Below are 27,699 nucleotides of genomic sequence, written 5' to 3'. Positions count from 1 at the left end.
ATTAACCTGGTCTGCAGTCATAAAAATGCTGTCTTTACTGCCCTCACATTGTTTGCAGTTATTATCCAAAAACGGCTTCCTGTCTTTTGTAGCAATTGTATTCTTTTTAAAAAGGGATTATTATGCTAGCGCTAATCAGTATAAAATAGTAGTATCGTGTACTGATTATATTAGTCATTGCCACTACGGTACCTTCCATGTTGAGTGTACATTAAATATGATGTAACACCATTACAAGTTCTATCTCGACTAGAATCAAAATTAAATTCTTTTTCATAATGTCACAATAATATGATTCTTTCTGAGTGACTGCTAATTTTGCCCAGCAGGCTGCCAAATTACGATTTATTGTGTTAAATTGACATTACAATTCAAGGAGTGAACCCTTGAAAATTGATCCCCATGTCGTAGGTGAAAGGTCGCACTGCCCTTGTCAACGTACTTGACGAATGGTTTCAAAGATTTCTGTACCAGCTCAGGTCTGATTGAATGGCAAGTGTCTCAGTTTTGAAAAACAAATGATTAATATTGTATGAAAACAGGGATTGTATTCATTGGGTGTGTTTGATAAGTGACGTAAAAGAAAACGTATGACATGTTTTGCACCAAGATTGTATGGCATTGATTTTATATTTTACATTAACGTCAGCATAAGGCAGCCGCAGATCAATAGCCATTGAAGATATTCCAGTGTTTTTTGTAATTGTAATGTGTTTTGTTAGGCGTTTGGCCGCAGTTGATTGATTTTGCAATAAGGAAATAATATGTGGCCTTGCCACTCGCATACATAACACTGGGGCCTACAACTTTGCATGTGTGTACATGTACATGTGCTCACATGGCCCATGACACAGAACCTAGAATTATCAACACTACCGTACACCTTTTACCACCTTTTTTCCAGCAATAAGGGTGCCATCCACCATTAGAGATAATCGGGTCAAACCAAAGTGTTTTGATAAAATGGTGTTTGACTTCCATGGTGACACACAGTACCTGTATTGTTGAAATCTGTATCGACATTAACTCTACAAAGACTGGGGTTGCAGGTACTTTTTGCCAATTGTCTTCTTAGGATTGCGTCTGATTCACGCCTGTCACAGAAGTGCAAAATAAGGACTTGAGTCAAGAAAACCCTTTACAGTCTGTATGTCATTTCTATCGTGTGCTTATTGTCGTCTACATCGTCTTTTCCATTAAGGTTTTTATGTTACAAATCAAGGACTACAAAAAGTCTTGATTAATAATTCATGGCGTGCACTAACATTTGCATTCAGGCCAGCCCAACCTCGTACATGGTTAGGGTTTACTATCTAAATGTAGTCAGCTGTACCGGTGTAGCATACCTCATAATTTTATAATCCAATTTTTATTTTGAGAGCACAATGATGAAGAATTGGGCTTTGCTATTATTGTTCAAGCACGCCTGCTTCAAGGTTTTCTGTTCTGTTCAGTGGGTATCAGGCTTAAACATCGTGTGCAATCTGTTATATTGTCAAAATTATTACCTTAATCCACCCCCTCTGCCGTCATAGCATCATATTTAATTTTTTGTGATATGACAACATTTTCGTATTTTTCTGATTCTCCTTGATCACATTTGAGCATCAAAAAATAATTAGATTAATTGCTCAGCCACAAATTACCAGACATGTACATATAGCTCTTGGCAACTGAATATTAAGTAAAACTACAGTTTGTTGACTGTGTTCAAATTGTTAAATATGTCATTTGCTTGGCTAGTAAGCCCAGTTTTACAACACTATGCTGACAAGTCATAAAACTTTAATGTTGAAATGAGAGCATTTCAAACCTTTCTTTTTATTATAATTATCGCGAACAAAATCTAAACTGACTGAATGAATTGAAACTGTTTGTTTTGTGAACAATATTTAACCCGTAAGGAAAACAATCTAAAATCATTTAGAAAGCTGTCGCAGAATTCGTTGGCGAACTTGATTTTAAAATACCTCAGTCCTGCCAGACATCAAACTGTTTTAAAATCTGGATGACTGTGCATCAGCTCTGTGTATTTTCTACTTCGTCAAGAATAAAAAATAAAGGAAAATCGCCTGGCTCTGGAGGACAAAATTGTGATGTCAGCAAATGTATATAAAAGCCCGACAGATGGTGACCAACAGCGATGATAATGATAAATTTAGCCTTAGAAAACTTAAATAAGGAAACATGAGTACCAGCATCCCTAACAGAATGGAGCAGCCGATTCAAAAAATATCGCAGAGAAGCCTTGTGTATTTTAAATAATTTTAAATGGCTGAACAATGTAGCACAAGTATTGAATGCACACAAGTCCCAATGATTTAAAAATTTCATAGTGAAATTAATTTTTTTTCTAATTATCTGCAATATTTTTCAGTCGTAATGTTTTTGTGAAAAATTTTAGGATCTGCTGTTTTTGTGTTTAAGAAGTAGCCTTGTCCATATTCTGCCAAGCCAGAAATCTTGTATTGCAGTGATCAAAATTATTTTGGTCTGAAAATCAGTTGGTCAAGATATTAGTTGTCAGTCAGCAGTAAAAAGTGTAAAGATGTTCAATATGGCCACAATTACGGCACCATCAAGCCATGCGCCACACTCATAGTGCATTCATCTCATATCATAAGCAATTTCAATTTTTCCCACAGCCTGGAAATGTCTATAAATAACTGCTATTGTTTGAACACAATTGTATCCAGTTTTGTGCCTCTGTTCCGTAATTTACATTAATTGTCCGCAGAGTAAATTATCAGCAACTGTCTTAATACACCGTGATAATGAGCTCCATTCAACTTGGAGTGTCAATAAATGGAGAAATTAAAGCATTTCCTAAAAAACAATAAAATGTGACTTTTTAATGTTGCCTTTTTTTGTCTGATCATTTGACGTCGCCCTACCAGCGTAAAAATATCACAGAGTATCTGTTCATTTGTGGCTAGCTATGATTGTATTCATCTTCAAATTTATCTTCAAATTGATATTCAATAAGCCGTACTGTGATAAATTTTGCTGCATTGTCTGAGATAATTAATTGTTATATTTGGCACATGTTGACTGAAAAACAAATCAACTCGTTCTTCTACCCCCTGTTCTGTTTCAAAAAATTTGCATTTATAAAATTTTCAAATGTAATGACAGTCATAGACAAATTTTAAAGTTTTTTTCTCCCTTTTTATTAACCCTTCAGTACTTCCAAAATACTGTGAACTTTACAAGTAATAGTTGTGTGTATACCAAATAGCTCTTGAAAAGAGGTACCTGTCGTTTTATGTTCTGCAGATTCAATTATGTTCTGAAGATCAACCGTAAATTATGTGCATATCCTTGTAATATTTCCACATCAACAAGACCACCATAAAAATATAGTACTACTGAGTCTTGTACTTACAGGTACCGTTATCAAAACCTGTGGTCATCTTTTTTTTTTCTCGTACTCATAAAAAATCAGATTTTGTGATTTTTCAAGCCACATCATGGATTGTTTCCATGACAACATATAATCCGGACAGTATGAAAGTATTGGGAGAAGAAAAGGGGAAAATAATTTTTATCCCGTTCACATAAATGTAAAGTCCCTTGTGATCGTTTCATGATTACATCACGCGTTGTTCAGATTTTCCATCATGAAAAGTATGACAGTAACACGACGTCTCCAATCTCTGTTCTCACATGTACGTCTACGTGCACAACAAATGAATCTATTTCAAAAATGCTGATAAAAATCGTGACACATGATTTTTCGGCTTCAGGAAAAATATGTGCACACATACTGTATGCAGTAGTGTAAGCGATACTAAGCCCTCACTTACTCTGTTTCAAAGATGTAAAGAGAGATTTTGCAGACCTACGCAGTTTTTTTTCTGCAAGAGCCACATATAAGTGTCATAGGGAGAGATTCTTGAATAAATTAAAGTCAAACTGAAGAAGAAATTATTTTTCTCTGCTAATATTGTAAGTCAACCCGGTTATTGATTATGTTCTCTGAACAGGAAAGGAGAACCGATAGTTAGAGTACCGGTGAAGTCTTATCTCATGTCATCATGGTAATCTAGCCTCCTGTTGAACTCACCAGTTTCGATATTTCTCTCTCGTTGACTCTGTAATTACCTGTACTACAATCTCTGCTACAAAGTGGATCTACCACTCTTCTTAAAGCCCTATAAGTTACCAATGTCAGACTTCCTTACCTTTAAGTGTGTCCCTGAAAACTGACTTTTAATTTTAATCTGTCTCTGTTGTTAAAAGTCAAGTATAATAAAATCATGGTATGCCGTCTTTTTTCCACCCTTTTGGAACTGCAAGATGTGAAACTGATTCTCTATGAAATTTACTACTTACAGATTATGATCAGGTTTCAAAAATTGTGAAAACATTTCTCAGCCTGACAGGCTGAAATAAAGCTTGCGACATTTCCAGGTGACAATAAAAAAATACCCACCTGCTTTTGATTAAAGTTAATAGAGCTGCATTATTATCCCCTAGGTTTATTGAATAGTGGAATAATCCTTTTTAGTTGCTTTGGTAGGCTCATTCCATTTAATCTGAGAGGGGTGAATGCTCATTGAAAAATATCGTTTTTCAGTAGAAGTAGTGTAGTCATTATTGAATGCGGTGGTCTTGAGAGACAGATCAAATGGTCATTTTTAAATCATTTGGTTAGAAGAAAAAATGTCGTGTCAAAGCATGATGGTGTACAGAAGGTGTACAGATCAGATGGTGAAGACGCGACATTCAACAGGCTATTGCCATCGGAAGCTTGAACATTTACCTCACACAGCACCAAAAATATGAACAATCTTCGCAAGCTGTTTTGTGTGTATGTTTACAGATGGAGTTTGCTGCCAACATAATGTAACAAAATTGTATTTAACTGCTTGTTTGGACGATATACAATAAATGGCATTATGTATCGTGTTGATTTTTACAATGATTTTCTTAGGAATTGTGTGTTCATGAATTTAGTTCATGAAGTGTGACATTTTCTATATCACATTTGATATTCAATTCCTGCCAATATGATCAGAACAGTCATCTCGCCCTTCAAACACAGAGAGTTTTTGTTTGCAGAAAACTTTCGTGTGTGTTTCTCCATATTTGGCTAATTAGAAATTGTGAACTATAATTTTTCTCTTTGTTTTGTCAACAGCTATGCTGTCTTTATGGTGTGAAGACTTGGGAAGATTATTGTTATTACGGCATCAGAAAAACCGAACTCCAGAGTCGGGGAAAAGCGGCCCGATGCATGCCCAGATGAAACAGCCCCTGCCACCTGTTCCACCAAGGTTAGCATCCAATGTTTGCAGTTGTACCTCCCATCAGTGACAAGTTTTTGGACAATTCTGTTGTTTTCTGTGCTAGAGTTGGACCTTTCAACAAGCAAATAGAGGTCAAAGCATGTGTATACACAACTTTGAGTGAAAATCGTACAACATAGAGAGTGAAAGTGAAATGTGGACCACTTAACTCTTTGAACCCTCACCTCACTGCACTGTTGACCCATGACATTAAGCAGAGATTAACCCCTGACCTCACATTTGACCTCTGACATTAAGCTGAGATAAACCCCTGGGCAGGTAGCAAAGAATTAACATTCAGCAGATATTGCATTGAAGTCCAGTTATACCAGCACGAGCCTAGGGAGTCTCGAGCCTGTAGTCATTCAAAGTCAATGGCAATAAAATTGTCATGTTGAAAAAAGCATCCTTAACCTACTGAATCAAATTTCTCCAAAAATTAATAAAGTCGCATCTCTTGAAAATTACATGCATTGGATCCAACAAGAAAGAAGGTGAACTTGATGCCATTGCACTGTCAAGTTGCAAAATTTTATTGATTGATTTGTTTATTGATTTATTGGGTTTATGTTTGAAAAGAGTACAGTGAATTTTATGCTTCTGTGTCTCCATAGTGATTCGTCAGTGGCATGGCAACAGCAGCAGCAACAACCACAGTCATTAAGTGTGGTTACCACGGTATGGGGATCAGTGCAGCCTAACAACACAAACCCAATGAACAACAATTCACTTACACCGGGAGGTAAGCAAAGCACCCAAACAGGACCAAAAGCATCCTGTCATTTTCAGAGTAAGCATTGACAAGGAAAAAGACAAAAGAAGACAAAATGTGTATAGTTTGCAATCATTTTAAATTGGTAGATGGATTGCCAGTGCTTTGTAATATAATACAAATTTTAATAGTCTAAGTACTTAGGCATCTGTCAAGGAACATCGATTTATTAAAAAATTATGACATTTTTCACTTCATTGCAATCATTTCATGTTGGACGTACTACAAGGACAAATTTTTCTGCTTTCAATATTTTACAATTCTATTCTTGACTAGAGCCTGTGTAGACTTAGTTTGACCTTGGTTTTCTGAAAATTGCATACACATTACCGGTATTTTCCCCGATAGGTTGAACTTTTCGAGTGACAGCTATATTGAATTTTATTATCAGCAAATTTGAGGTGGTATATTTCTTCAAAAAAAAAATCGTTGATTTTGGATCGTGAAAGAAAATATGAAAATTCTATTCCCCAAAGTATAAGTTGTAAACTTTCATTTTCAAGCAGAGTGCTATGAGAAGTGATCATGCGAAAAATGTGATGCTTTTCAGATTATATCATTTTTGTGTTACAATTTTTAATAGTTATGAAATTAATTGTCCAGATTTTGTTTTTGTTTGTTTTTTCCCCCTCTTTTTGTATCTGACTCCAGGATTGTCTAATTTTGATCCGCTATTTTCAGGCACAAATACCACCACCAGTATGTCCAACCAGTTCCCTCAGCAGACACATCCATTTACCGCAGCAGCGACAAACTCACAAAAACAGTTTAATCCGCAAGGGGTCGGCTACCAGAACCGGAGGGAACCACCAGTTCCATATGGCAGGGGATCAAGGTGAGACACATCATATGTTCATTGCTCCAGTCACATATTACCCACAATGCATTGAGAAAATGATCAAAATTCTACATTTCATCATCACAGGAAAAATAGGACATCTTTTTAAAAAACTAGAAAAAAATGATTAGATGCTAACCAATCCAAGAAATGAGTGTTTGACAAAATTTTACCTAGTAGGGTGGTAAAAAGATACTGGAAAGAGAAACAGTCGGTGTGTTTTATTAAAATAGCACGAGCTAAAAATAGAAAGTCTGCTGACAACATGTTTTCAGTGTTGAGAAGCATATTAGCATAATATCAATGGTTGTGATACTATTGAAATTACTGTATCGTGTTGCCACGGAGCGAAATTTTAGGTGCTAGAGGAGTTTTTTTGTGGGTGTGCGGAAATCTGTATCACCTAAATTCACGGCTTGTCAGCAAATACTGGAAAGCATTCTGTGATGTACAGTGCTACTGTTATGCAATGCATTGTGGGACATGTGACAGGATTTTCATTTTTCGAACGGTTGTCCATTCAAATTGACACAGCATTCGGCAAATTAATTTTGAGAAGAGGATAATATAAAAGTAACATCTGCTAGAATTAAAGAAAATTCTAATGACTGTGCTAATTTGGTCTCGATAATAACCATATCAAATTTATTTGGGCTTTCCACTCTATTAGGGCGGATCTGATGCAGTTTATGCATGAAGGCTTTGACAGGTGAGCTCTCACAACTCGTCTGCTGCCTTCTACTCACAGCAACCCCTCTCAAGCAAAGTGTTATCTTCCAATCTTTCAGAAAGTGGAGCATTCCATTGCTCTGGTTGGGGGTGTGTTGGGGTAACGAATGCATATATTTTTTTGTTGTCTTGGTTGGTGTTCGTTTTTGTTTTTTTTTTTCGTGTAACATCTTCCCTCTAATGTCTTCTCTTTTGAAAATGGTTTCTTCCCTGGTCTTTCACCTTTAGGACTGTTCCATTATGAAATAGGGGAAGAAGGTTGAGTGATTGCATTGTTCAGACTTTGCACGTGACCGTCGCTTTTTACCTTCGCAGCTGAAAACAGATGTGATCCTTTGACCTTTTTGCACTGAGATGATCGTTGTGTTAAGTTTGTCTTGACGTTCACTACACATGCATACAATAGATTGATTTATTGACAGTAGAATGCTGTTAGTTTGGATATGATATCTTATAAGAAAGGAAACTTGTATGCCATAAGTAATTTCATGTTAATAATGCCAAATTTAGTGTGTTTTGTAACACTAACAATTCTATTTTGCCAAAGTTAAATGATATTCATAATTTCTCACAGATTTCATCACAAACATCTCTCCATCAAGTGTTTTACCTGCAGTGCCTGTTCAAATTCTATTGATAATTTAACTGTTTTTTTTGGATGATCAATTCTCTGATCTGAATTTATCTGCTTTGATCTCAGTGGTTACATGCAGGGGCCAAACAATTCTGCCCAGGGACCCGGCTCTGCCAACAACCAGTTCCCCGAACCGGCAGCAGCAGCGGCGGCTGCGGCTGTCGCAGCTGCTGCAGCCACGGCTACAGCCACCGCCACTGCGACGGTCACTGCGCTGAAGGGTCAACAGCAAGAACAACAGCAGCAGCAGCAGCAACAACAGCAACAGCAAGGGGACTATGGTAGCCAGGTGAGCATCTGTTTGAAGGTAGAATTTACCTCGGAGGCTGATATTCAGACTCTCGAACTTCTACAATTCTTCTGATCACAAATGACGTCACTGTTCTCTCTCATTAATGTGCATAAATAAACATTTGTCCGCATTTTCCACATAAACGACGAAAATAAAACCTACAAGTGTTAGAATGGCTATCTAGCGTCACACTTATTCGTATGAATTTATGACTGAGACTACAAGCTGCAACAACTGCCGCGCATACAACGACAAAATTTGTCCGAATTTCAGCTTATTTGTCCGAAAGTCGCGTGCTTGCAGCTATATTTAGTAACAAACCGGAAATCGCGATCAACGCTATTCTTTTCTGATCAACCACTTGTTAGGGGTCATTTTAAAGCTCCTGGAGTAAGAAAAATTTTGATTGCCTAAGTTTTTTTGAAAATGGAAAATTTTCTTTTTCTTCATAGAGTATAACACGGGGATGGCGGCCATTTTGAATTTCAAATATCATGGGTAACTTGTTTCTCTTGTACCGAACAAAGATTTTCTTGAGAAAGGCCGTAAAACAATGCTACAATGCAAAATTGATAGATATCACCATTTTTAATGAAAAATATCATAGTTTTTGTAATTTATCAGATTTTTACAGTCACCATGTCCAGTCAGACTTATATTTTATCAAACTATTTGATCAAAAAAACTGGAAATTAGATAAGTGAACCAAGGGTTTGTATTTCAGGGTACTGGTAGAAAAAAATACTCGTCTATCATCATGACTGTGAAAGATGGTAGAGTGTAATGAGAAGAGTTGATCTTCATTGTGAAAAAAAGCAATAATACTTAACAGTGGAGAAAACTCAATCGTGTTTTATGAGAACCATTGGAACTAACATGCATACGATGCCCCTTGGGAATTATTATTGCTGATTTGAGCAACATTTTTAGATTATCGTCTGCATAAAATAATTGTGAAAGGAGAACAAACTGTGAGATCATATTAGAGTGAAAATGAAAAATTCAAATATTCCTACGAAGCCTTTTGCAAGATTAAATATGTAAATATACATGTCATGATTATTTTATCAGTAGATTTATTTTAGTAGTTTCGTCAGATACAGATAGGTGTTTATTTGAATATTTTCATGTAAAATTTACTCGTACTGTTCAAATTAATCCTCTTTCTACCAGGCTCCGTAGACCAACTATAGAAGTAACTACCACTTGAGAGAAATAGGATTTAAAAAAGTTATAAGAACCTGAGTATTTAAATTAAGAAAATCGACCAGGGTTGACTCAAAACTGTTTGTGAAAATGATCGACTTATCTCGCAGTGAATGATATCAAAATAGTGTGAATGTCTACTTTGGATGACCATGAGTTCTTGTTGTGTTCTCCTTGATCTGGATGTCATCCCAGTCTAGTAAAAATGAAATATTCCCCTTGTGAGAGAGAGACTGCCGAAATGTGGAAAGGAAATTACGTTGCTGATGGTCTGACATCAAAAGAAGTCGGCAGAGCAGCAAAGGAGACATTAAATACGGAAAAGGCTAGAATGGCCATGACTTGGTTTATGATGCACCGCCATAAATGGGAAGGCAATAAAAGATTTTTGTGCTTGGCTGATTCAGCAGCCAGCGATTAATGCTGCATGGGATTGTGGGTAGAGGTCACAACCTTGACCCCGCGGGGTCACAGCTCTGTGATATTGGATTAAACTCCCATAAAAGTCCAATACTATCAAGTGTGTGATGTTATAAACACCATACCACTTGATGAATGTTAATTTTTAAATTTTATTTGCTTTCAGGCAGGTTTGTGTAACAGTAACATATTGTAGACGGCAAAGCTGACTCTTACGGTCTTTTAATTTAACATGTTCATTTCTGTCTGGTTGTGTGCTCAAATAAATGACAAATTTGCTTTAGGCAAAAAGCGACACTGCAGTAAAATTTAATATTCCTACACTGTTATGTGTGTCCTTCTGGGAATTTGGTTAGCTACACAGAAATCTGTTTATTTTACATGTACATAAATGGCTGGAGTTTGTGATTTTTAATGGCGAAATATCTGTAGCCTCTCCAGCAAAATTTATGTGGTTTTAAAAATTGCTGCTTTGTGTACCTTTTCATTCAATTCCAAAAGTTACGTAGCCTTTTCAGAGTTCAACGTATTTTCTTTTTTCTGATTACAGATGCGGCAACCCGGCTACAATGCACAGTATCCCGGTCCCAATCAACAAGGTCCCATGCCGGGAAATTTCTCAAAGAATCAGTTTTATGGACCACAGCAAATGGGCCAGAGACAACCATGCCCACAACAGTACCCAATGAAAAGACCCAATCCTTCCCAACCAGGCTATCCCCAGCAGGTAAGTGTCTCGAGTCTGGTCCAACAAGGCTTTTTATGTACAACTGTCATATCTGCCTGTTGGACTGTTTAATAAAAGACAGCACTTCAGAAACAAAAGTTATTAGTTCGTCAACATTTGATCAGTGAACTTTTATGCAATACTTGATAAATTATTCAATGCATGCCTTCTGATATGATATTATTATAAGTTCTACTTTTGAATGCAAATAGAATATTTTGGGACATCTTATTATAAAGTATTGTTTTAATATTTACACTGTGATGTCACCCATGATAATTTCTGTTTGTAGTTATCAAAGATTATTTATTTCGTGAATGAAAAGTCAATTTTAGTAGTCAATTCAAGTTGCGTGATAGCCATATTGTTATAAGTTGTAAAAATAACATTCTTACATAAAATTTGCAGAGGTGTGTTTTATTGCCTATTAGTCAATGTAAGTTTTACACGCTTTCATTGTAACTTTGTGGTCAATCTAACGAGTGATGCATAATTATCGAAACTTGAAATTTTGGCAGTCCTAACTGCATCGTAATTTTTTTGTTCTTTTGTGTTTGTCAGTATGCCGGAAATCGTCCGTACATACCGCCGCAACAACTACAACACATGCACCACCAGCCGATGCCAACCTCATATCAGAAGGCTCCACCTCAGCCAGGCTATGGCCCAAACCCACAACCCATGCCCTCGCCAAACTACCCTGGTCAGAGACCCAGAACTGCGCCCGGAAACTTTGGCAACCAACCCAGCCAGTACTATGGACCAGGTAACTATAACAGTGGACAGCAGATTGGGCCGTCGTACCCGCAGCAACAACAACCACAGAACTACCCACAAAATTTCAACCAGGTATGTGAAAGAAACTGAAGATTGTATATCAAGTCCCCTTTATTCTCAATGCATAATATTGTCAATTTTTATAGGTGTTTGCTGAGATTGATCGAAGACTCATGTCCATCTGAATGACAGTGCAGATAAACAAAACCAACAAAAACTAATGGATATTACAAATTCGATGATTACAAATATGTTTGAAATTGCATGACTTTTGGTCTGAGTGTGCAGAAGTACACAGTCCAATTGCATGTTAGGTGTATTACCGTCATTAGAAATGTCGACATACTTCAACCAGAACATCTTTGTTTTGCCAAAACATTAATCATGTTTGGACGTTTCCCCGGAGGTATACAGTATTCAAAATTATATGCAAATTACTATACTCAGTGAAACCATCATGTGGTCAAAAAGCATATCAAAGTGCTCACAGCAAGATTCAAAGACAACTCACTCTCAAGCAATCAAAGCATCCCACAGCTTCGTCACATTGAAGTGTTTTCTCTTCCTCCATCAGCAGGGTGCAAGAAACAGCATGAACTACCAAATGCCGATTTCATCAGGCAACCCGACGCCGCCGATGGGACCCACCTCCCAGGCAATGCAGTCACCGCAGTACATATCACCACCTCCACCAGGTCCCGATGTGAAATTCCCGCCCGATATAAAACCGCCAGTCATGCCACGTAAGTATTCAAATACCACGTACAGAACCATCATAACAGAAAAGAGAAGGTTATTCTCCTATCATACAACCTAAAACTGCTGGCCTATCGTAAACCAAAAATCTATGCAAAATTAACACAACGTTTACCTGGAGATCAGCAAGTTCACCTTGTATGACCTGGTCTTGTATTTCTTTTTTGTTGAACTCAATTTATCTTTTAATGGACTGACTTGCACGCAGGTGTGAATCGAAGGGATGGCTTCGGGTTTTGTGAGAACAATAGTCTTGGCTTTATTGTTGATCTGAAATACTTATTTCTCAGCAAGGAGATAATGCTGCAGGCATTTTTTGCAGACTAAATGTGAAATGTGTGTTCCCAAGCTCACACTTACACTCAAAATCCATTACTCTTCAAATATTTGGTGGAGGCAATACGGCCAAAACAGTAAACTGTGAACAAAAAGCTTCACGCTTTAATTCCATTCTCCCTTCCAGCTATTGAAAACGAGATGCGATTAACGTTTCCAGTCCGTGATGGGGTTGTTTTGACACCGTTTCGTCTAGAGCACAATCTTGCAGTCAGTAATCACGTCTTCCACCTGAGACAATCAGTTCACCAGACGTTAATGTGGAGGTAAGTAACAACCTACACTCATCTCATCATGGTTCAGAGGTTGTGATTGGATGGCACATATCCACCAATCAGCGTCTTTCTTGCATTTTTCTTGGCTACTTTGGAAAACAGTATATCGTGATCAATATGTCAACAATATTTTATTTCAAACAATCACTCTTTAAGACCAAACTTTGGATGTGTGTGAATTTTTTAATGTGTTCTTAAAAGTGAGGATGGTGCAGTTAATGAAATTTCCTCCACTTTTTTCAGGTCGGACTTAGAGTTACAGTTTAAATGTTACCACCACGAAGACAGACAGATGCACACAAACTGGCCAGCATCTGTAGCTGTCAGTGTCAACGCCAACCCACTTGGTATCGAGAGAGGGGAAAACAAAACATCTCACAAGCCTTTATACTTAAAGGAAGTTTGTCAACCGGGCCGAAACACCATTCAAATTACCGTGTCTGCATGCTGTTGTGTAAGTAATCAAATGTCTGTTCACCCCCCCATTTTCAAGTACTTGGATCCACACTTTCCATTGAAAACAGTGGATTTGAGGCAAAAAATAGTCGTAAATGGTTTAAATAATGTACTGTGATTTTCTCTTGATGTTTTGACAATCAGATCAACTTTACAGTACAAAAAAAATGGTCAGTGGTCAGTCAGTTCCTTCCATCATATAGGAAAGTGAGATACCACCTGCAGCTGTTGCTTTGAAAAAAGTTAATATTTTATTGACAAATGTTTCTGTGTAATTATGAATACAGTAATTTGCATACAAACTTTTGAAGAGTTATAGTTCAAAGTTCAAAGGTTTTCTTTATTTGTTTTTTCCCTTCCAGTCACATCTCTTTGTACTTCAGTTGGTTCACCGACCAACCGTTCGTTCAGTACTGCAGGGTTTACTTCGGAAACGGCTCCTACCTGCCGAACATTGTATCACAAAAAGTAAGTACATTTATATTTCTCAGTGGAAGGTTTTACATCTTATTTGTCAAGATACTGCACGTGTCAGTTGAAGCTGTAAACATTTGAAGAGTTGTTGATCACTGAAAGGGAGCCCTCAAGGGTCCAGTGTGGGGAGGCAATATTTCTGTGAGAGAGTGCTTTTTGCAGGTTCAGGTTACGGAGTGATTCGTTTCACAGCACTAATGACAGGAATCAACAATTCTCTTCGCAGTCAAGCGTAACTTCACAAGCGTGGCAGCATCAAGCAACAGTACACTAAACGGCGAGGATGGCGTGGAGCAAACAGCAATTAAAGTTTCACTGAAAGATCCCATCACGTTCCGACGGATTACACTGCCAGCGAGGGGCCATGACTGCAAACATATCCAGTGCTTTGATCTGGAATCCTACTTACAACTGAACTGTGAGAGGGGTTCGTGGAGGTGTCCTGTGTGCAAGTAAGTTACTCCATCCAATGAAAATTTACCTCTTCAGTCATGTGACAAAATTTCAGGTTATTATTTGACTCATCATGCAGCCAATCGCTGCATCGTTCTGTAGTCGTGTGAAAAAATAAGGTCATCATGTCACTCAATAGTCAATTGCTGCATTGTATGAATACCACCAGAGTTTAGCAAACATGGTGCGTAGATGAAGTTTTTCTCGTGATTCTGATCAGCCTAACAGCTGATTCAATAACCGACAAATTTCCACTTCAGATCACACACATAATAATAGTGGATGTAGATAAAATTTGAAAAGATGTTAAATAAAGTGTGCTTCTGTTCTCATAACATCAATTCTGTTTTTTCTTCTCTCAGCAAAACTGCCCTTCTTGAGGGGCTTGAGGTTGATCAGTTCATGTGGGGTATCCTGACGGCAGTCCAGTCGGCAGATTTTGAAGAAGTGACGATCGACGCCTCGGCAGCTTGGAAACCAGTACCGCTCAAACCGGAGATCAAAGATGAAGAAAGTGGTAGGAACTTGTTAAATTTACAAACTCAGAAAAAATCACCCAACTTTTGAAAAAGGCCAAGTGATACACAGATGTTTAAAACTTAGTCCAAATTATTTGATTATTCCAGTTTATGCATTATATATATTACCTTTGATATGCAAAATTTGAAATACCCATGATGCATCATCCTGATTTTTTGTTACATGTATTGACCCAATTAAAATTAACCAAGAGTCAGGTGATATTGACAAAACCAGTGAGTCAGTACATGGCATAAACTCTTGATCATGCTTGATGAGTTAAAAAAAATTCTGGCATTTATCAGTTCTGATCTCACATAGCACAAAAGCTAAAGCTTTTATACGTTTTGTATTTTGTAATTTTGTAACAGATCCTTGTCAGCAAGCAACCAAAAGATTCAAGGGTAGTACAATGTCACCAGGAGGCATGACAATGCCAAACCCACACAACTTTGATCCAATGGGACACCTTTCACTCTCCTTACATGCACAGGGAGGACCAGAGTACAACCCAGGTATTATTACATGGTTATGCTACACTTCCTGTGAACTTTGACCTCCTGACCAAAAATTGTTCAAAACTTTCACATCTTGTTAAACATTGCAGATTTTTGGGCTTATTTTGGATTGAATTAGTTAGCACCTGTGAACAGAGCTTTTTTTGTCTGGGAAAACAAAAACTAAGAAAGATGTTTGAAACACAGACTGAACACACTATCTTGAGTATCGATGGCAAGTTATGGCACATCTTTCCTATGAAACAAAATGATCATTGAACAGGTTGACCACAGGCTACATTTTGTAATCGTTGCATCACAGAAAGAATAGTATTGACGATTGAACAGTTTCACAAATGGTTTTGAATGTGGTAATTGCAGTATAAGTAAGCATTTTAAGATTTGGCAGCCACCAATGTTTCAGTGAATCTAAAAAAACACTCAGTACAGATATAATTTCCTGTATGCCTACATTAATGCAATAGACAGATACAATACAGACAAAATTTCTCTCGAGGTTTTGTGCATGCATAGAATTTCAGTAAAAAATCCAAGAATTATCTTTTCATTTCAGAAAGTATCATCCATAGAGGGCCTTGAGGTTCTCATTTGTCATTCTCTATTATCATAAAATGCATGCTTTCATTATATCGTAATGTTTGTGCATGTCTTGTCCTGTTTTACTTTTCACACATTCAACACCCCATCCATTATGACCTACCACCCCCCAGTGTACAGTGGTACAGCCCAAGATTGTCTGAGCCTGGGATGAGTCCAATTTCCGCACGGGGGTGGTATCATCATGAGTTCCTTTTGCACAAACAATGAAAAGGAAAGAATACTAACAACTATCTTCAGTGATAGACCACAGCACCGTCATCAGCATTCATGGCTTGCACCCAGTAACATTTCTGTCTTTTTGTGTTTTTTTCTCTCTCTCTTTTTTTTCTCTATATTATTCTTTTTTTCCCCCATAAACAGGGCCAGGCAATTATGATTTCAATTTTCCCAACTTAGGTCCAGGGTCTGTTCCTATGGGAAGCGCCGGAGGGCAGTCTGTGCCCCGGGGTCCCAGCCCAGGTGGGCCGCAGTACGCTGGCAGTTATGAACAGTTTAACAGTCCCAACCCGAACCATCCGCCACAAGGTCCAATGCCGCCTTCCGGTTATGTCAACGGTCCTCAGCCGCAGCCAAACTCCTTCAGCAACATGCCAGGAAGGCCCCCACTATCGCATTTCGATGACGGAATCGCAAGTAGCGATTTAGTGTCGGTGGAAAAGCAGATAAACCCAAGCATACAGCCACAGGTAGAGTAAATTTTTAAGCCTCCATACGCATGAACAAAATGCACTCTCATATTCATATAAAATCATAGTGTATGTGTTGTTTTTATGCTAATCACACAGGACATCAGTATTCAATGCATAATGATTATGAAATTCGGGTAGCTTGCGTGTTGATTAAAAAACTGAAACCAAATCATCAGCAACAGAGATTAACAGCTTCCAACACCGGCTGACCCAGAACTGTCATCCACTATGATCAATTTAATATTTATTCTTCTCATAAACTAAATTTAACCAACAGATTCACCATGGTAGAATGTGCCTCAGAAACAGACATTTTGAAAAAAAGCATGTCATGAGATATTACAATTCTTCGGTGAAAATGTAGAGAAAATTTGATTTTCATCCTCTTGATCCATGAATGTTGACAATTTTTTTTTCTAAAGATAACTCATTGAATAGCCGTCAATAAAATGCAGGTCAATTTTAGCTGATATTGATGTCCTATGGAAAAAATATTGTGGCTCCAAATTTTCTCCGTTGATTTCAAAAAGGCAATGATTCTTCAAGAAACTTGTGTGAAACAGTTTTCTTATATCCCTCTATAGAGGTCAAGTATGCTAAAACACAATAAGGTCATACCAATATATGATGCTGAAGGGTGGACATTGTTATTTTCCAAGACATATGGTATTGTAAATTACTAAAATACTGCAGGTGATAAAAAGTTGCAGGTCTGTGACGTCATTATCCTTTTCCATCATACCAGCAAAATGTCATCTGTATGTGCATATGTACTACCCTACTCAGTGTACTGTACTGTGATGCTTTCTCTACTCGTGCATCAAATTTTGGCAGCAGTTTTTGCATGCACTGAAAATACTGCATTCAGGTCTTGTAATTTCAGGACCTCCTCCCATTTCGGACCCTGTACTCATTGACAAACAGGTGTCCGTCTATAATGTGTCCTCAACCACAAAGTTGACATAGCATAGACTCCAGCAAAATTTGTTTATAATACATGTACTTTGCTGCATGGACACAGAGAAATTTCATGAAATTCCCCAGTTGACTCAAAAAATTCATGAATGACAGGGCATATTGCCTCTCTATCATACACTCTCTAGAATAATATTTTAATCTGTATGATTTCTGTTACAAGAAGGGAGGTATTCATAGGCTGTTAGTACTGAAGAGATGCTTCCACCCCCATTTACCTGTGTTGAGGTCCAACGTTTGCTGTGGTAAAAAAAGACCAGATCAAAATAATGGAAAAAGGGTGAAAAATGGGAGGGTCAATTGTGTTCTTGTTGATTCAAATTGTTGTGTGGGACTTAATTCATTTTCGGACTCTTTTGAGCCAGACCAAGTAGCTAACATTTGGATCGGTTTATCATTGTCTTTGTCCATAGTGAAATGTCATGAATCTACGAAACAAATTCTGGAAAATACAGAAACCTGCATTATTGTTGAAAACAGTGTGAAGTGAGAATTTTCCCCTCGCCGCTTCAATGAATTCTGACTTTCTAGCACTGTTCAACCTGTTCACCCCAGTTCCCTGTGAACAGGTCCCAATCACCATTGATAACAATGGGTTTGGGCTAAACCATGGCGGTGAAAGGGTTCATATCCCTGGTAATGCTGAAACTACTTCTATGGAAATTGACATAAAGATGCAAACCACAGGTATAAAGATAAGCATTTCAATCGTAATGGCAGCCAGTCATTTATTTATATGCCATGATTGTCTGTGATTTCTTTTTGTGTAAAATACAAAATTTCTATTTTTCCTTGCAGATGAGGCGTCCAAGGAGTAATACAGGCACTCAGCCTCTGCGGCATCCTCCGGATATGCCTATTCCATCACCCCAGCAGCCACTGACACCCCAGCAGGTCCATCAAGTACAACAGCAACAATCTGTCCAACAGCAACAACAACAACAGCAGCAACAACAACAGCAGCAGCAACAACAACAGCAGCAGCAACAACAGCAAGCCAACGGTCCGCGCACGCCCCAAACTCCACAGGCCCAGCATCAAAACCCTGGCAGTATTCAGAATCCACACACACCGCAGCCGAGCTCGCAAGCTTCACAGCAACAACAGCAGCAGCAGCAACAGCAGCAGCAGCAACAGAGCCAGCAGAATCAGCAGCCGCACACTCCGTTGACTCCCCACACGCCGCAATCAAACCAACCGCCCCAGCCACAGCAGTCGCAGTCACAACAGCAACCGCCAGCGAGCCACGGGCTGGGCAGCAACCAGCCAGGTGGCACCAACAGCAACCCAGGCAGCAATGCTGGGAGCAGTGCTAACAACAGCGGAAACACACCCGTGGACAACCCTACCAATGACCTTGGATTTGACCCTGGCATAGTCATTGACAATAGTGAAGGACATGAGGGCTTAGATGTAAGTATCACATGATCTGCCATCTTCATCACATGATCATCAGATAATACGGGAAGTCCAATCAGTGTAGAGCATGTAGATATGGACATCAATTTAAATTCCTACAGACATTCCTGTAAAAATTTGAACTTCAGTAATTCCGTTTTCTTTCTTCAGTATCTCTGTAGAGTTTTAAACCCTGGTCACAACAATGCCAACGAAAAATTAAGGTGCTCTGACCAGAAAAGTTTTTCAACTCCTCTCTCCTTTTTTGATAAGTGGTGTTCTGAAAGCACAACTTCAAACTTCATTCATAGTTGTCATCATCTATAAATGACCCTCGCTTACATTTCAAGCCCACTTGCCCAGTTAACACTTTGTCAAAGCAAAGTGTGATCAAAAAGTTATTATGGTCCAACATGTACAATACTTATCAGCCACGTATACATTATAAAAGTGATGTGAGTAGATTATACAGAAAGATTTTTGTAAAGGATACAAGGAGCTACTAGCTCTATTCACACAGGTCATGCTGTAAGTAACTTTACTGTAATATGTTTTATTTTAACAGTTGCTTCCAGAGAATGTTGTGGATCCAAATGAACTGTTGTCATACCTTGGACCACCTGATTTACCGAATAACAGCGACAACAATGACGATCTACTCTCATTGTTTGATTCATAAGTTGCCTCAACAGAGTAAAAGAGGACATGTGGAGAGAGACAAAAAATATTACCCCAGACGAAGCTGATTTTGTTTCTGCCGTAAAACATGGCGGCACCGCTTGAGATGTTTGTGTGCAAGGAACAGGATGCAATATAGCTGTACATAAAAATGCTTGCCAACTCATTGAATATGAGATCTTTGCATACGGCCATCAGAGACGATGGATGTTCCTAGATGCATTAGTCTCTGTGCTGTTTTCTGTCCGTCTGTGTCGCTGTACGCTCATGTAGTACTGTGCCTTTCGCCACTCAAATGATGCTTGACTCTTTAAAGAGACGCATGATGTGGATGAAAAGCCAGCTGCAAGCTGTGGTCGCTGAGAGAGTGAAAAAAAGGGGGAGAAATTCTCAAAGACAAAAAATCAAGCTCTGCGGATTCTTGTCGCCATAGCAACTCACCCCAGGGGAAAAGAGAAGCTGCAATTTTGTTTTGGATGTCAGAGCACCGTAGCGAAGTTTATGTCCACATATCAAATGAAAGTGGCTAATCCGTACCGTAGAGACTTGTAATTCCGGATGAAAACTTGAACAATGCTCGGAAAAGACGGAGGCTAGAAACCAACATATACTGGAAACTTTTCGTCTGTCCTCTTGTGTAAATCGGAATAGGCATCACGGGCAAATGAAGTGGCCAAGTGCAAGACAGAATCCTTGAAAAAAGCTGTTTGTATGTTAACTCATTCCTCCAATGGAGGCTGGAATACTTGTTTGTCTTTTTGTACATTATGGCAGTGGACTGAAAAAAACCATAGACTGTTGCAACAGCCATGATATTACTTACAAAAAACTCATTTCGAAATTGAAAAAAAAAAACATTTCTAGATTTGACAGAGAGAAAGACAGAATTCTATCTTTCCAGCAGAGAATTTATTCATACACAGAATAAAGAAAGAGATTTTTTTCTCTGATGTAGAAACATATTTATGAGAAAAGGTCAGAGGACAAATCACTAGGGTCAAAGGTCACCCATTATATTAAAAAAGTTTGTGCTGAAACTGTATATTGCTATATAAAGTATTTATACCTTGTTCATGATAGCTTCTACCAAAAAAAATTACAAAATAACATGTTGAGCTTTTCAAACTTGATTATGCTTCCGTAGTAGCGGACAATCTGAATCAAATATCGGTTTATATAATTAAAATTCATGCCCTGCCATTTTTTTTAATTGTTCTGGAAATTTCTTTATCAAAACGAGATTTTGCAGACTGGATTTTTTCTTTTTCTAAACAGCCTTTGTTTTTAAACCTTTTGCCTTGTATCTGAGAATTGTCTCCTCTGCTCTTTTTAATTTTGACACATCTTTTGTAAGCTGATCACCCCTATTATTTAAATTGGTATGATCTCCAATCAGGAACCACTGATGGCTGTTTCAATGTTTTAAGGTATTATGGGGTAGGACGGCTCGTCAAGCTGGGGTGAGACAATTCTCTGTCATCAGTAGGCTATTTTTTAAAAACTCCACAAAATCTTTCTTTTTTTGTTACTGTCTGTCTCCAAGGCAGTTTTTATCCAACAATATATTGAGATGACAAAAGTAGAGATTTTAGAGAAGCAAAGATGTCTTTTCATGAAGTGCAAGTGTTTGACACAGATGAACTGTAAATTACTGTTCGTAGTCAGTTAACAAAAGTATCCTTTCTTGGGCCAAACTGTAAAACGTAGTATTATACAAAAAATGTATTTTTAACTGTAGAAAAACATCCTTGTAGTTGTAAGGTCAAAATCTATGCTTTGTACATATTTTCACTTTTCTTCAACAAAAAAATGTGGGTAAAAAACTGGTAGTTTTGATTGTATATCAGACTTGTTTGCACTATTCATGAACAGAGAGATGTTTTGCACCCTTTTTAAAGCACCACGTAATCGATTTAAAAATTTGATTCAGTTCATGTGAATACAAAAAACATATTTTTTTTTCTTTCTCAACAACAGAGATCAAAATTTATGTGTCTGATTGCAGTTGAATTAAATAATGAATGGAAACTTCCCAAACCCCTGAAAACCTGCTCAGCTGCTTACGTAAAGTACATTGCTTGCCAGTAGACGAGTTACCATGACAACAAGTAACCTTTCAGTATCAATATCACCATGGAAACCTTTGTTCTCACCCAGCTGCAGAGTCTTTAAGTGCTTTGTCCATCGTTTTTTGAGCTGACTTTCTGGAAAGCTCAATACATTTGGATATTCATCGAACATGTTACATTTCTGCTACAAAATATACGACTCGTCTGTGTGCATTTTCGTGGTTGAAAATGGACATATAAGTGCTAGTTGGCCTGCAGGGTATTATAATGGCATTTCCATGGAATATTACCGTCACCTTAGTTCACCTTTCACCCCAACATGAATTATTCATAAGCTCAGTCTATTACCATATAGGGGTGTCCAGGTCACTGTGGGAGGGTGAATTTCAGGGTGGTTGTCTTGGTCCTTAGTAATACACTGAAAGGTTGATACTTGGCTAGTCTACCTAAGCTAGTCAATCAGTTATCGGAGTAGAGTGAACCGTATATTAGTACTAGAATGATACCGTCTTTGAATCTTGCAGAGGTTATCTAGCAGCAACATTGCACCACAGCAATGTCAAACTAGTTTCAACCAGTTTCAGCCATTTTTTTTACAAAATTTGTCATGTAGTTTGCAACTGGTTTTGACCAACCCAAAATCTTCACAAGAAATAAAACAACTAGAAAGGAAATTAGTTCTGTTTTACACCTCAAATCTGTAATAGGGAAATGACAAATTCCAAAAATGTTATCCAAGAACAAATTTTTTTTATAGTTTTCACAGCCATAGCATAGGCGCTCATTTTTGCTGCGAAAATGGAAACTTCTGCAGGCTGAGACGGTGTCATCATTTATTAGTTCATAAAACAATTGATGGTATGTCTGACTACATTGTTACCTCAGCTGTGTTTCTTACTTCAACCCTGACTGTCGTCTTCTAAAGATCTTTCAGTTGGCGAGATTTGACCATGCGGCATCTGCTACAGGCTTTTTTCCCTCACGAGTCACTAGATCTGTCTAAATTCAGTGGCAGACTCAAGAAACATTGACAGTTCACCACTGCCTCGTCCATTCACCATGTTGAAATTTGGACACATCAAAGAATTAAAGAACAACAACAACCAAAATGGCAGTGATTTTATACTGTGCATTTTAAATGGACTAGGCATGTCAATCGTTGTCTCTGCCATTGAACCAGGGGGTCAAAGGTCAAATGTGATATTCAGAAGGTGACCTGGAAACAAGCCTTAAGGCACAGTATTCAATTTTTTGCCGTAGCTCAAAGCAAGTCAACAAATTCTCAGCATTAAATACACAAATTAAAAAAAATCACTTTGGATACACTTTTTGTGGGAAGAAAGTGTATCAAACAAGTCCAAGACTATATTACTGTTCTTTTTTTCACTTCAAACATGATATGCTAATTATCAAGTCTCAGTCAAAGTTTATAATTCTGAGGCAGTCAGGAATTTGCAGTGCTGTGATTCATCCTCAAAGTGCAGCAGATTCTGTAAAAGAAGCTATTATGTCTTTCAAATCTTTTGACCGGGGACAGCAGCCAAAAAAATGCTCGTTTGGATCGTGAATGTGTGCTTCATTTAAGAAATGTTACATTAATAAGTCCAATGTAAGACTTCATTTGAAACAATGTCTACATGTCAATATTTACATGGTCCTCAAGCAGTTGAACCCTGCTAAGTTGAGCTGATATTCAGGGTGCTGTCACTGGTTGAAAGAATCCTGTAATTCTCAATACGTTAATTCGAATGGATTTCATGAAAAGTGCAAAAACTCATACAGCTGTGGCGAAAAAAGGTGATATGAACACGACAACAGAGTTTGTTTGTGAAATGTACTTATATCATGTTGAATATCTTAATTATATGTACAACTGAAATTTTATGCAGAATTTTGTTTTACAATGCTGTGGATGTTTGCATGTTCACATTCTTGAGCAGGGATTTGAAAAATTTCCTGACTCATTAGCTCCGTCAGCTTGTAAAACTCAAATTCATGAAATTCCTGATTCTCAATCAGAAGCTTTTCTCAAACACCATCATGCAAAAGGAATTAATTAATTTTGAACTGTAAATATCCCAATACAATCAGTATGTGTGCGATCTTTTACCCCGTTCATGGTATGTCTTCCGTTTAGATGTCCCAAGTTATATTTTTATTTCATTACCCATGATGCATTGTACCTGGTGCAATCTTGTTGACATAGTCATCCTTACTTCTCCTGCAATGTATAGTTAGAAAACACCATTATGAACTTGTAACTCGATATTTATCTAATAAAATACATGATACACGTTTCACCTTGTGTTTTGGTGTAATTTTTCTTCACTCGGAAGGCTATGAACAATCTGACATTTTTGTTCTATTTCATTGTGCTTTTCATAATATACTCACCATGTGACATAAAATGGGTGAAATAATTACACTGACAAAAAGTTACCATGTAAACTGATGAAAGTGACCACAGGTAGACCATAAATTACCCACAATGCTCCTGGTGTTATGAGGAATTAAATGAAGCTGGAAGTTGTAGATTTAGTTCTCTTGTAGCCAAGTTGAACATACTGGAATACCTACCTTTGTCCAACTTTCTCAAAAAAACTGTCAAACTCCGGTGCATTTTACCTTCTTGTATTTTAAAGAGAATGAAATGTTTCAACCCCATTTGCCAGCGTTGATGTACCACTGAAAACAGTAAAGTGACTGTTGCCTCTCAACATTCAGTGCTGGTGGCAGGTGTTCATATTTTGATGAAGACAAGGGCAATGTCCTGATCTGACCTCAAGTTTGAACTCACTGTGTCATCAAGGTCATTGTTTGCAGATACTTTTGTAAACAACCCCAATGCAAAGTGGATCGTTTGAAAGATAGTTTGTCCATCCAGATAGGGCGTTTTGGTTTTACAGGATTTCTTTGTAATTGACATCTGATTTCAGATTTTCAATTTATTTGTGGATGAAGTGCCATTGCCATGGTTACCAGCATTCTCATTCTCCTTCGCATCAAGTTCATCATTCAAAAAAAAGTGGTTTAGAGTAATGGGATAGCCAGAAAGTATCGTGGCGTCATACACTAATTGAAGCGCCAAGTAAAAAGATTGCATTGAGTTGAAAACTGACCGAACAAGTTCTGTCCAAGTACATGTTGTCGTGACACATGTATTACAAAAATAAATTCTTGTCCTTCATCCTGGATGAATGACAGTCCGAATTTTAATTTGAAAAATCACTTTTTTTTAATGATATATTTTTGTCATCTTCAAAAGGCCATTCAATGGTAGTTTGGCAAACTTGAATAACCATGGATAGCAATTTCTGGAGACCTTCACATGGCAAAAATACAGCAGTTGTGGCTTCCTGGAGTTTCATCCCCATGCTACCATAGCAACAGTCAGTGTATGCTAACAATGTTGGACTTTTCTGCAAAGAATCAGCATCATTAGTCAATTCTTGTGCTATGTCATTCAAATGTTTCCTATTTTAGCGAAGTCTGTACAGGCTTACAAAACTTCAATGCTGGCAGTCCTGATACAGATACTCTGATATAACAGAACAAAGTCAATATCATAAAATTGCACACACAGAATCATATCTGCCTGAGTAATCGGAAATGTGCACAGCTACTTACAATTTTGATTTTTTTATTTGTTTGTTTGTTTACTTCATTATTTGTATTGTCTGTCTACATCTTTATTTTCCTCTCTTTTCTGGGTTTATTCTAAGAAATTCTTATCTTACAAGTACAGTAATGCCATAATATTCTTGATGACTATAAGTTCATTTCTAAGTCGAGCAAATGATGCCCAAACTACATTTATTCATTTGAAGAAACTCAATTCTACAGAAAAACAAATAGTGAGACGGGTAATGTTTCGTTCTTTGTGAGGATTCAGAACCAGAAAATCTTTCCGCCTATGAGGAAATGTAGAGGGCGCTATTTCAATGGACTTGAGCCTTTGTCGTTTACAAAAGACCTGGTGCTTGCCACTGCACCTAGCACCTGTGAGGTGCGCAAAAAACACTTGCCATGTAGGTTACATTTTACTATCTATCGTTGAGGGCGTGCTCATTACTAATATGCTATGCAGCATTCTGTCCAGGCATTTGTGCAATCAGGTTTCAATATCTTTGCAAAATGCATGAAGAGGCCGACATATATTTACCAACACAACTCCATACAGCTACCGCAATACCGCCGCCACAAAGTTATCTGAACAACAATTGGTGCATGAAATAAATTTCACTAAATCCATATGAAAATAACACAATGTGCTTATGGATATGTTTGGTACACAAGCTGTACGTCAGCTTTCTGTCAGATGGTCATAATCTTTCAGAATTAAACTTCTGCTCAAACTTTCCACTAGTATAAAACTTGAAATCGTTTTCTTTCATAATGAAGAGTACAAGTTGGGGACACCAACCAAATTGTTGGATTCGAGAAACAAACTACCAAAATAGGAAGTTAACCATGCTATCATATCCCATATTAACTCAATTTCAATTTTCACAAAGACATAATTGTGAAAAATTCAGTTACCCAACAAGATTCAAAATGAATGTACACATTCAGCAAACTAGAAAAGTATTGTAAATTGTGAAGGTCTCCAAATCTGTCCTGGAGGCACAATCCGAGGCTACCGTTGGCAAACAATGAGAATAATGATCTCCTGAAAAACTTAGAATGGACCTCTTCCCAGTCATCCCATGATGCATTTCTGTTGCTTTATCAAACACTGGATTCACACTCAGAACAATCAAAACATACTGATTTTGTGCTGTACAATGGAGTGTTATACAAGAATGATGCAATTTTGCAATACCAAAAAATGCTTGTGTATTTTGTATCCTTTGGCGATGGAAATATGTAAGGTATATTAAACCTGCCATAGGGTTCTATGAGTAACATACCCTGCGTTTACCCTACGGCAACAAAACTCTATGATTAATGTATGCTTAGTATACCCTAGCACACGTACCGTATCATGGAACCGGTAAAAGAACTATTGGTTGCTGTGGACACAGCTATGCATATTGCCAATATACATCACAGAGGGCAGTATTTTGCAGTTTCACCATGTTCATCCCTGTCCTCTGTGAACAGGTCCACACTCGCCACAGATACAACAATGGGTACTGGGCTGAACCATGGTGGTTAGAGGGCTGGAAAAGTGATTACATTCAATTGTTTCACTCAAACACAATTATTGTAATGAGGATGACTTTCATATTTTTTTGCTGTCAACTCTATAAGAGACCTTCATAATGAAATGTGACCAAAATGGTTTTCAGTTGCAGTAATCTATCATTCTAGAGGTTTATTTTACTGCTAGGCCACGGTCCCTCCACAAAATTAAACAAATGAGTTAAAAATTATCCCAAAAATTTCCTGTGATTCCTGTGATTGGTAAAGCTAGTGAACAACATGTAAAAATTTAATATATACCATCAATTTACCTACATATTCAAAGGTCAACTTCGCTATTTTCTTCATCAACTTATAGATTAATTTCTACTGTACAGCATTAGTGGTTAAACATTGAAAGTTGGTTATTTTGCTCTTTGACTTTGAAACATGTCTTCATCCATGTCTCTATTTGGAAAAAGACAGCAACATCATTCATCCGAAGGATTAGAAAGAAAAATTTCTTTTCACCTGTTCACCCTCATTCCCTGTAAACAGGTCCATACTAAGCATTGATAACAATGGATTTGGGCCAAACCATGGTGGTGAAAGGGTTGAACTGGTCATCCTGTAATCCTGCTTATTTTGGGAATGTGCAAGAAATCCTTTCCCTTTCACCCGGAGTGAGCAGTC

General features: G+C 37.7%; 1 protein-coding gene across 35 annotated transcripts in view; it reads left to right on the top strand.

The window, feature by feature from the left end:
- LOC139122713 (zinc finger MIZ domain-containing protein 1-like) overlaps positions 1-24,180 on the top strand; it is a 244,980-nt gene extending 220,800 nt beyond the window's left edge. For 9 of the 35 annotated variants that reach the window (XM_070688343.1, XM_070688334.1, XM_070688338.1 and 6 more), the window contains 17 exons: positions 5,144-5,279; positions 5,906-6,033; positions 6,745-6,898; positions 7,572-7,610; positions 8,331-8,553; positions 10,733-10,909; positions 11,471-11,758; positions 12,261-12,429; positions 12,906-13,044; positions 13,297-13,507; positions 13,872-13,977; positions 14,210-14,435; positions 14,799-14,953; positions 15,327-15,470; positions 16,434-16,759; positions 18,536-19,150; positions 19,701-24,180. In XM_070688343.1, coding sequence (XP_070544444.1) covers positions 5,144-5,279; positions 5,906-6,033; positions 6,745-6,898; positions 7,572-7,610; positions 8,331-8,553; positions 10,733-10,909; positions 11,471-11,758; positions 12,261-12,429; positions 12,906-13,044; positions 13,297-13,507; positions 13,872-13,977; positions 14,210-14,435; positions 14,799-14,953; positions 15,327-15,470; positions 16,434-16,759; positions 18,536-19,150; positions 19,701-19,814 — 3,350 coding nt within the window. In that variant the 3' untranslated portion in view covers positions 19,815-24,180. The remainder of the gene's footprint in view (positions 1-5,143; positions 5,280-5,905; positions 6,034-6,744; positions 6,899-7,571; positions 7,611-8,330; positions 8,554-10,732; positions 10,910-11,470; positions 11,759-12,260; positions 12,430-12,905; positions 13,045-13,296; positions 13,508-13,871; positions 13,978-14,209; positions 14,436-14,798; positions 14,954-15,326; positions 15,471-16,433; positions 16,760-18,535; positions 19,151-19,700) is intronic. The other 26 variants (XM_070688358.1, XM_070688354.1, XM_070688359.1 and 23 more) reach the window with 6 other exon arrangements.
- Positions 24,181-27,699: the final 3,519 nt, after the last annotated feature.

The sequence above is a fragment of the Ptychodera flava genome, chromosome 22, assembly GCF_041260155.1.
Source record: "Ptychodera flava strain L36383 chromosome 22, AS_Pfla_20210202, whole genome shotgun sequence".
Taxonomy (NCBI): Eukaryota; Metazoa; Hemichordata; class Enteropneusta; family Ptychoderidae; genus Ptychodera; species Ptychodera flava.
This window is presented reverse-complemented; position numbering and strand designations above follow the sequence as displayed.